Source organism: Cryptomeria japonica, chromosome 8 (genome assembly GCF_030272615.1).
Source record: "Cryptomeria japonica chromosome 8, Sugi_1.0, whole genome shotgun sequence".
In the NCBI taxonomy this organism is placed as follows: Eukaryota; Viridiplantae; Streptophyta; class Pinopsida; order Cupressales; family Cupressaceae; genus Cryptomeria; species Cryptomeria japonica.
The window spans coordinates 398,791,207-398,802,738 of NC_081412.1; the positions used below are offsets into that span (position 1 = coordinate 398,791,207).

General features: G+C 34.0%; 1 protein-coding gene across 1 annotated transcript in view; it reads left to right on the top strand.

The window, feature by feature from the left end:
* LOC131079441 (uncharacterized) overlaps window positions 1-10,997 on the top strand; it is a 408,813-nt gene extending 397,816 nt beyond the window's left edge. Inside the window, exons 24-27 of the mRNA XM_058017395.2 lie at window positions 9,246-9,320; window positions 9,803-9,919; window positions 10,191-10,225; window positions 10,337-10,997. Of these exons, the coding sequence (XP_057873378.2) occupies window positions 9,246-9,320; window positions 9,803-9,919; window positions 10,191-10,225; window positions 10,337-10,511 (402 nt within the window). The 3' untranslated portion in view covers window positions 10,512-10,997. The remainder of the gene's footprint in view (window positions 1-9,245; window positions 9,321-9,802; window positions 9,920-10,190; window positions 10,226-10,336) is intronic.
* The last annotated feature ends 535 nt before the right edge of the window (window positions 10,998-11,532 follow it).

Below are 11,532 nucleotides of genomic sequence, written 5' to 3' on the forward strand. Positions count from 1 at the left end.
ACTCTAATTGCTATATGCCATTGAACTGTTCTCTATTCTATTCTTCTAAGACTATCTATTATTAACCTTTACAAATGAAGAGCTTGAGCCTTTTATAATGCTCTCAATACAATTCAATGGCTCGGATCAATTTGAGATCAATGGCCAAGATTTTACAATATTTGGACACATATCCTCTCTGGGATATTCGACCAATGGATAATGGGGGTAGGTGCCTCGAAGTTTGTGCCATCATGGATGAGTCAGGTACATTGCATCTAGACATGCTAATGTGGAACTTCTTTGATTGGTGGAGTAGTGACTGGGATAATGACTAGGATGCCACTTCAACTTGCACTTGTAGACTTGTTAGATCATCATGAAGGAATATTTCTTGATACTCAACATTATCCAACTTCAGCAGTGATGATGATGATCTTCTAAATTTGATTAATTCTTCTGAACTTTGTGAGGAAGCCCCAATTCCCTGGTTCCGGCAATAGTGAGGGAGAGGGGGATGGGGAGTGATGAATATGGATCCGGAGATCCGATCCGCGAAATCTATCTCCATTCCAATGAAATCATTGCATCGCCCACCAACCTATATTCCTTAGGGCAGCCGGATAAAAATGAATCGGTCGAGGTTCCAGCCCCTGGGGAGCGCGTGTGAGGAGGGAACTATATCTATATAGGGTGGGTGTCTATCCGCAGTGATTCATTCATGCGGCGGTTGTCGAAGCAATTGATATAGACGAGGAAGTGGATTCGTCTCCATATCATTTCCTCCCGACCAAAGAGAAGTCAGAATTCTTGGTGCAATCATCTTGAATGCTTCAATCATGAAGATGCAAGGTATAGATCTTAGTTTTGAAGTATTGATGTTGCCTTGGAACGAACTCTTGATGCTACCACTGCTTCTCTCCCTTGGAATTCCTTCTCTATGACTCCCTTCATGTTGTTGATTCTTTCAATGCATCAAACCTTGAGTAGCTGGATCATGCCCTTGTATTAGTGAATGTTTCTTGTGCTTGTCTATGAAGTCCCCTCCTTTGCATAGTGGTGTAGATCTTACAATCTTCCCCCTTTTGCTTTGCAATCACCATCATTGATGTTTTTTTTGTATTTTTTGTTGAAGTTTTCCTCTTGAGGACGTCTTCTTGACCCTAACATTGAAATTTCCTCCTTAGAACACTTGCTTTGATCCTCCTCCAACGTGATCCCCTTGATTTCTTTCTTCATCTTCTGCAAATCAAACGAATGAGCATCAAGCATACATGATGTATAGCCTCTATAATCTCTTAATTTGATATAATTTCTGATTTTATGTGGTTTGTAGGTTTGATAAGAGCATTTAGAAAAAAATTCACTCTCATGAAGGAGTACTTGAATTGTTTTTCGCTCCTAGCACGGAGCACTTAAGTAGATTTTGCTCCAAGAAAGGAACATTTGAAGTTCGCTCCAACCTTGATGCACTTGAAATCCGCTCCAACTTTGATGCACTTGAAGTTTGCTCCTGAGGCTATGCACTTGAAGTTCGCTCCAACTTGGATGCACATGAAGTGATCTTCGACCTTGTCATTGAACTTGCTTTCACTCATTTCCCTTCATTCTATGGGTTCTAATATTGAGTCCTTCAACCATTTATTGCTGAAAATATGACAAACTAACCTTAGGAAAGGCCTCTAGAGGAATTTCGCTCTGAGAGTGAAGCACATGAAGTAAAGTTCGCTCCAACATCCATGCACTTGAAGTTCTCTCCTGTTTGCATGCACTTGAAGTTCGCTCCAATATGCATGCACTTGAAGTTTGCTCCAATTTGAATGCACTTGAAGTTTGCTCCAATTTGCATGCACTTGAAGTGAATTTCAAAGCAGAACTAAACTTGTTCTCCATCAAGTTACTTTGCTTCATCGACTCAAACCTTGGGTTTTTCAAACATTCATTCATGAAAACATGTCAAACTTACCTCATGGAAGGCCAAATAGGAAATTTTGCTCCTATCAAAGAGCACATGAAGTGAAATCTGCTCCTCTAGAGGAGCACTTGAAGTGATCTTCAAATCAAAACTATCTTTACTCATGATAACTCAAACGCTCTAATTCGCACTCAAACAAGACTTCTAAGGCAAATTCGCTTCAAAAGTGATGCACATGAAGTTCGCTCCTAAGGTCATGCACCTGAAGTGAATTTCAAATCAAAACTCTAACTCTCCTTCTCTCTGTTTCACTCACTCTCTCAACTCTAATGCATCATACCATGCTCAAAATGAAGTCTTAGGAGGAATTTTGCTTTGAGACTTGAGCACATGAAGTTCGCTGCACAAGTGTTCACCCGAAGTGGATTGAAACTTGACACTTAGTGATTTTTCATTCCTTCCATGTGAGTTTGTTGAAACTAGGCTCATGGTGCGTTTTAGGAACAATTTCGCTCTCATCTAAGGACATTTGAAGTGAATTTCAATCCTCGAGAGGAGCACTTGAAGTTTTTCTCCCTCAACCTTGAGCACTTGAAGTGACTTGAAAACGTACCCTTTTGAGTTGAATCTTATCACTTTATGCCTTAGTTTATGCTTCTACACACCAAAAGTCTTCAAAAATCACCTTGCTTATGATTTCACCTTCAACTTGAGGCAAAAGGAGTGAAATTCGCTCTGGGAGAGAAGCACTTGAAATTTTGGCATACTTAGTTAAATTTTGCCTCTAGAAGTCACCTCTCACTGTAACATATATAAGTCACCCGGATGAACAAGGAAACACCTGTGCTGTTGATTAGAATTGATTAAGGGTTTCCCTATTGATACCTCTTCAATGTAAAGGCTAATAGCTAAGGACTCTAACACTACCCTAGAAAGCAAAAAAAAAGCGGGGGTCCACGTTTGAAATGGAGCGATGTGTGAATACCTCACAACAGGATTCCCTGGTCTTATACCATGAGGTGGTGTACCAAGAAGATGACTCCATCACCATTCCCCTACATGTAATTCACCAATTTCTCTACCATGGTTGACTTTAATCAACAATTAGTATATATAAAGAATCCAATATTATGCATTTATTCTATATATACATATATATTAATCAGCCATAAATGACAATGTATTATTTACCATTAATGAGCAGATATAAATAAGATTCATCATGCTATGCATAAATAACTCATACCAAACCACAAGTGTGTTGGAATTGCTGTGTATTAATTATTAATATTACATCTGATCTGATCGATCTTGATTGACTTCCTGATTTATGTCTGCTCATAAATCTGCTTTTTATGCCTTATATATTTTGTTCCCTCTTTCTTCCTGCCCTTTAAATGATCTCTCCTTTATACTCTATTGGTGGAAGAGTAACCACCTTTCATAGGAATTGAGGCACCACCTTCCATAACCTTTAAGTCATCACTTTTTCGTAGGAATTGAGGCACCACCTTTCATAACAAATAAGTCACCACTTTTGAGAATAATATATTATTCTCCAAATTGATCTCCCTTGCATCCCTTCCTCAAATGAACCTTCTTCCCTTTATATCTTCCCATGTGAGGGAGAGGTCACATCTCTTCATCATGCCTGCCCCTTGACAAGAGACACAACCTTTCACAATTAGCACCCTTTGAAATAGTACAACCCTTCATAATTCTTGAAAGAGACACAACCTTATCTACATCCCATTCCTTTCTTCATTCATTAATCCTTCCTTGATTCCCATGCTTCATTCATCTCTTCCCTCTTCCTTATCCCTTTTCAAATGATCTCTTCTCTCTCTTGTATCCCATTTTGAGAGAGTCACAAATCTTCATTCCATGCCTTTTGACCATTCATTAACTTAATTAGATTTTAATTATAGTATATTATATTGTATTATTTTATGTCTATTTTTATTTATTATTAATTCTTATTTCAAAATGGGGACATCACAGTCCACTCCGCCAAGATTGCTTGTCCTCAAGCAATGATCCTGAGTTTTTGAAGATGATTCCCAATATGAAATTGCTTTGGAAACACACATGGAACAAACTTGTTGAAAACACATCAAACATGATGCGAAGCATATTCAAGACATAAGGCATGCATTAGGAAGGCACACACACCATGACAGACATGAGCCAAACACATAAATGCACATAAGATATGAAGCATATATACAAGACACCAAGCATACATGAAAAGTGTACACATAAAACACGCATGGAGTAAAAATGCTGAAACAAATTTGGTATGAAGCAAACACATAAAGTATGAGGTATACACATGAATACACATAAGGCGTGAATCATATACATGAATACACACAAGGCATAAAGCATGAAGTATACACATGAATACAAGTAAGACATGAAGCATACATGTAAAGCATGAAGTACACACAAACGTAAGTTATTTATCATACACATCCATGCAAGGTGTAAAGCATGAAACATGCACGTAAAACATGTAAGACATGAATTAATACACATAACTACATGGAGACATGAAGTATACATGTAATGCATGAAGCAATACATAAATACACATAAGGTACAAAGCATATATGAGAAAGGCACTCATGGAGTGGACATACATCAGTCATGAAGAAACACATAAATGGACATAAGAGACAAGGTATACATGCTTAAAACATATCAGACATGAAGCAAACACAAGGCATTCATGAGAAAAGCACGCATATTGAATATATATGGAATAAGCATGCTTAGCACACATTAGTCATGAAGTAGTCAAAGGCATACATATATAGAATGTTGGTCTACTTGATTTTGTTTTTGGACTGAGCTTATAGATCCCTTTCTTAGACCTTTAAATTGCTTTTGAATAGAATGCATTTCATTGTTTTAGCTTTTCGCTGCAGGTTGGCAAGATCATGCTCTTATACCATTTGTAATGTCCCATTGTATAAATGCCCTAATTTTTTGCCCTAAAATCATAATTTCAAGTAACTTTCCTACTAGGTTAGGAACATAAGCTTAATCATAACATATCTCTAATTTATTGGGGAAATTCAACCATAGGGAATCGAGGATAAGGTGACTTGATAGGGTGCCCTAGAGATCTTCTACGTTGCCCCCAAGAGCGGATATACCATCCCTCTTGGCCTCATGTGGCTTGTGCCATCCATATGAGGTGGTGTACCTAGTGAGGTGCCCTATAACCGTTCCCCTTAATCTTGCCACTTCTATCCTACTTCCATGATTAAACTTTCTTAATGCATTTATTTACCATGATAGAGAGTATTAGGAGCATTCACAATAGGCTGCCCCAGAAGTCCATCCTCTCTAAGCCCAAAAGTGGTACCCTTTGTACCCCTTTGGCCCCATGGGACTCCTCGGTCTTATACTATGAGGTGGTGTACCTAGAAGATGATCCCATCACCATTCCCGTACTTGTAATTCCCTAGTTTCTCTACCATGGCTAACTTTAATCAACAATCAGTACGAATAAAGAATCCAATATTATGCATGTATTCTATATATTATATATTAATCAGTCATAAACCACAACATATTATTAATCATCAATGAGCAGATATAAGTAGCATTCATCATGCTATGCATAAATAACACATACCAAACAACAAGTATGTTCTAATATCTGTATATTAATTACTAATATTCAATCTGATCTTATCGATCTTGATTGACTTCCATTTTTAAATCTGCTCCTAAATCTGCTTTATATGCCCTATATTTGTTCCCTCTTTCTCCCTACCCTTTAAATGATCTCTCCTTTATACTCTATTGGTGGAAGAGTCACCACCTTTCGTAGGAATTGAGGCACCACCTTCCATAACCATTAGGTCACCACTTTTCATAGGAATTGAGGCACCACCTTTCATAACAATTAAGTCACCACTTTTGAGAATAATATATTATTCTCTAAATTGATCTCCCTTCCATCTCTTCCTCAAATGAACCTTCTTCCCTTTATATCTTCCCATGCGAGGGAGAGGTCACATCTCTTCATCATGCCTGCCCGTTGACAAGAGACACAACCTTTCACAATTAGCACCCTTTGAAATAGTGCAACCCTTCATAATTCTTGCCCTTTGAAGGAGACAACCTTATCTACTTCCCATTCCTTAATTCCTCCATTAATCTTTAATCTTTCTTTGATTCCCATGCTGCATTCATTTCTTCCCTCCTCATCCCTTTTCAAATGATCTCTTATCTCTCTTATATCCCATGTTTGAGAGAGTTACAACTCTGCATTCCATACCTTTTGACCATTCATTAACTTAATTAGATTTTAATTATAGTATATTGTATTTGTATAGATTTTATGTCTATTATTATTTATTATTAATTCCTATTTCAAAATCGGGATATTACAAAAGAATGGGCTGTCTCAAAAAGTGGTTTCCAAGTTTCAACCCAATGAATGATATAATCTTCAAGTTTCTTGTTTGGGTTTGCTTTCTAAGGTTGCCATTAGAATAATGGAATGAAAAGATTTTTATGATTATTGTCAATCTTTTTTGAGAATATTTTGCTACTAACGCTATCACCAAATTCATGAAGTTTTTGTTATTTGCTAGATTTTTTGTGTTTGTAGAAAAGAACTAGGTGCTTCCTACTCAGATAAACTTATCTTCCTAATTTGGTAATTCGGTTCAGCAAATTGAATTTGAAGGCTCTCCTATTATTTGGAATTCTTGTGGTAATTTGGGCCATCCTACTGCTACTTGTTTGAGCAATAAGAAGTGCCACTCCGTTTGGAGGAAATAGTAACAAATGCTTACTTCTATTAAGGCGTCTATTACTAATTTTATTCAAATACAAATGGCAGTTAATAGGGAGAAATCTCCTATTGAAATGTTACCTCTCCTAAACCCGAGGGGTTGCATGAGGGATCTATTGGTGTTTTAGGATTTATCCTCATAACAAGAAAAGGAGTTTACAGGAGAATGATCTGCATACTGAGGTAAATCAAAAATCTTTGGAACAATTCTTTAAACCACCCTGACTTTGGGTTGGTAATTTGCATGGAAGCAAACATCTAGAAAAAATCACGATTATACGCGATTAATTGGCAGTTGGCAAGCTTGCACAGTCAACGATGGAAGAAACATGGAAAAAACGCTAACCCTAACTAGCGCGAACCCTAAATATTTTTTGGCCGCATCTTTTGCAGACGGATTTTTTTGTTGCTGGCTGCTAGGGCACAACGAGTTTCAGTAAAACGTATTCAAAATTAATTTTTTTACAGCTTCGATTCTTTTTTTTTCTGTTCGGCAATTCCAGACACAGACACAGGCGGACGGTTGAGATGAAAAATTTATTGTCGACCATGTTAAATCGTCTATTCTCAAATATATATATTAAAGTTGTATTTTAATATATGATTCATATAATAATAATATTTAAATTAAAATTTTAAACTTATATATGATAATATTTTAAAATTTATTATAATATATTCAATTTTAATGCAATATTTTTTAGATTAATAATTTATATTTAAAAATTAATTTATATAAGATGAATTTAATTTAATTTTTTTCAATTTTTTTTCCTTATCGAATACTATTATTAAATTTTATTATGTTAAATTTAGTATATACTCTCTCTTGTAACTCTTTTTTGGTAGGAGGATGTCTATGTTCATGCGATAATCTCTCTGATGTTTTTGTATAAACTCTCCTTATTTTGGTCTCTCTATATTTAATATAAAAAAAAAATTATATTAAATTCGAGTTTAATCTGAATTTAATCCAAAAATTTTATATTAAATCCAAATTTAATCCGAATTTTTTATATTTTATTAAATTTCAAGCAATGATTTTACATTTTATCATCTTATTTATATAAAATTTATATTGAAATTAATATTTAATATATTTAAATTTACTATTATTTTAATATAATTATTAATCATATGTTTTTCAAATACAATATAATTTGGTACTTTTATTTTTATTTTTATTTTTAAATTGAAATACAAAATTATTATAGTTTGATTTTATACTTTTAAAACTAAAGTTAAGTGTTTTTTTTTTCAATGTTAAAAATATAAATATTTTTTAAAATAGAATTTAGTATTTTTATTTTGTTTTTAGAGTTACAAATAAAATAATTATATAGATGTTTTATATGAAATGTATTGAATCTCAACTTCAATATTAAATACTGTTTTTTATCATAATAACACAAAAACGGGTATTTTTTAAAAATGATCTATAAAGGATACTAATAAAAGATATTAAATAAATTAAAAAATATATAAATTCTTAATTAATATCAATAAATTTGTTTATATTTTGAAATCTTGTACTTAGGTTAAGGTTGATTTTGTAGAAAGTCATAAAACTATATTGTAATTGACATTTTGACAAGTGTTGCAATCTAGTTATTATTTATGTTGTGGTATGTTTTGTGCAATGTAATCAACGATATGAATCTATTTTCTACAATTCATGTGTTGAAGTCTCTATTTTATTTGCCTATGATATCTCTATGCTAAATGCCCTTAAATATTTTTAAAAAAGTAGTTTTTATTGTTTTTCTGTAATTTTTTACATTTTTTTGTAAATCCAATTTTCCCCCAATTTTTTCAAAAAATCTTATACTTTTGGTTTGCTGATTAATTCCCCCAAACGATTTATGCTACTTTGGTAATTTGTATGGTTTTGTAATGCTTTGTCTTTTGTACTCTCAATGTAGCTCCTCTCGGTTGTTCTTTGGTGTCTTGTTGTGCTTCATGCTCTATTCTTCTCTTTGTTCAAGGTTCTAGGCCCTTTCAAAAACCCTAATTACCTTAATCAAAAACATGCATTAACATTGTATGAATATGTTTTTTAATATATTTTCATATAAATTTAGATGTTACTTTGCATTGTATTAAATTATATGACGTTTTATGAGGATTCAGTTGTATAGTTCTAAAGGTAATTTTTATAATTATATTTTATGATTAGTGGTTCATAAGAATTCATCTTATTAGTATAAAACTAGAAATAGTCCATTTAGCACTTGTTACGTTTAGATAATGTCCATAGAGATGAAATATCAAATCCCGTAAAATATAAGGAGATAAACTTGAAAAAAAATACTATGCAATTGAATACCTATAAAACATCATGTAACATTTTTTTCATTCACAGTTACAAATTCCTAGTAACGTTGTATTAAAACTCCTAAAAACTTATTTGTAACTCTACTTTTATGGCATATGCAATGGGACATGTTATAGCATTTGTTTACAAGTTGGTGAATTGCTATTTTGTGCTATAATATATAAAATAGTTTTTCACTATAAATTTTCTTGTCTTTTTAGGTTCAAGGTGCATTTGTTCAAGGTTTGGGTTACCATCTTTCGGAACAAAAAGTTTTTAGCAAACAAACAGGCAAGGTAACAGATTTGCAAACCCGATTAAGTTTTTGCCACAAGAAATATTCATCTTTGAATGTTAGTACATATTACTTCCTTGCTGAAAGGTAACAGATTTGCAAACCCGATTAAAATTTTGCCACAAGAAATATTCATCTTTGAATGTTAGTACATATTACTTCCTTGCTGAATGCACAATGCCAACTCTTTTGATAAAACATTCGAAGGGCCTGCTGTTGAGTGCAATCCCATGACAAATCGGTGCATACAATCTGGTGTCAAATGTCAATCCTTTAACCTCCATCTAACTTTAATTTGACTTTTGGATTCTTCATGTAGCAGCAAGTCTATTTTAGTATGGAGAAAATAATCTCGATACTATGTGACCAAAAGTATTATAGGCATTATGTGAAGTTTGTAATCGGAGATATAATGTAAAATTGCTCATTGCATTGCTTTAGAGTTTCTCTAACACGTTCCTTGATTGCATTTAATTGACGAAGTTGACAACGGATGGAACATGGGAATACAAGCCTCCTACATCCAAGGACATACCTGTTATCTTCAATGTGGCTCTTCTTTCCAACAGCTCTAATCCATATGGAGTTTTGCGTTCTAAGGTTCAAATTATGAGTATTAGTTCTTTTTCAATGGTTACAAACAGATGATAGATCATTTCAGTTAGCATAATTTTATTTTTTTACATGGTAGAAGATTCTGCATTTGTCAATATATGCTTTATATGTATTATGGACCCTTTTCCAATGTTTTTCCCATTTATATTTTAGAACAGTCTGTTTTCAATCTATTTTGAGTACTAATTCATTTCTGTTATCATAGATTAATTTTTTTTGTTTTTGAGAAGAGCTTTTAATGCATCCTTTTTTGCAGTTTTCTGGTGAACCACCATATGGTATTGCATGTAGGTGAGTTTAATGCAACAGTTCAACTCGGATAGTGTACTATAGGAGTGATATGCTTTTGGTTCCCGAATCTCAAATTTGTATTATTGAAAAAGTACAAATAATTGGTTGCAGTGCTCTCTTTGCTGTCCGCCAAGCTATTGCTGCTGGGAGGGCAGAGTGGGGTAACAGTCAATGGTTCTCACTACGCTCACCTGCAACAGTTGAAGAAGTTGCCGTGGCTGCAGCAGTTCCCCTATCCAAGCTCAACATATTGAATGTAAAAATTCCTAACATCGCCACTGGATAACAGCATATAGCAACGTTGATCTAAGATGTGAAAACTAGCATTGAAGTGAGATGGTTGTGGCTGCATGAAAATCCATCTTATATGCATTGGAGAAGTTAGAGCTAATAAGGAGCTATTCTTAATATTGTACATGGATGATGGTGTATGGCAAAAATGATCTAAGATTTGAAAAGTGGCATGTAAATGAGATGGTTGTGGCTTCATGAGAATCTATCTTATATGCATGGCAAGAGTTACAGAGCTAATAAGGAGCTATCCTTATAAAATATTTGTACCTCAATTTTCTTCTAGGATATAGGAGGTTCTCTCCTCTCTAGCATGTTCTACTTACTGTACAAAGGAAACATGGAAAGTGATTCCTAAGAAAGTGCATACCAGGTTGCTGAGGTCGTTATCTGGATTCTGGACAATTACAAAATTAATGTCATCTATGTTAACCCAATTTTTTTGATCGTGAATACCAAGAGCAACAATCATTTTACCTTATTTTTTGTTTGTTGATGACTGCAGTTCAGTTTGTTTACATATATTTTTTTACCTTAGAATGTTCATGCACCACTTCTAACCAAAAACAAGATTTAGCAACTTCATATTTGATGGTATAGATTCCATAGCAGCCGAAATACTTAAGGTATACATGCATCATCCTGTGTTTGGAATTCTGGAAAGGTCCTTCAGCTTTGAACGCACAACTGACCCTTGTTATGAAAATATATATTTTGGAAACATCATAATACTTGCACCCTTAATTTCCTGAAGAACGAAAATTGAACATAATACAAATTATTTAGCAAAAACATCTGAATGTTCATGCACCACTTCTAAGCAAAAACAAGATTTAGCAACTTCATATTTGATGGTACAATAGATTCCATAGCATCCGAAATACTGAAGGGTATACGTGCATCATCCTGTGTTTGGAATTCTGGAAAGGTCCTTCAGATTTGAACTCTTGTATGAACATATATATATTTTTGAAATATCATAACACTTGCACCCTTAATTTCCTAGTGAACGAAAA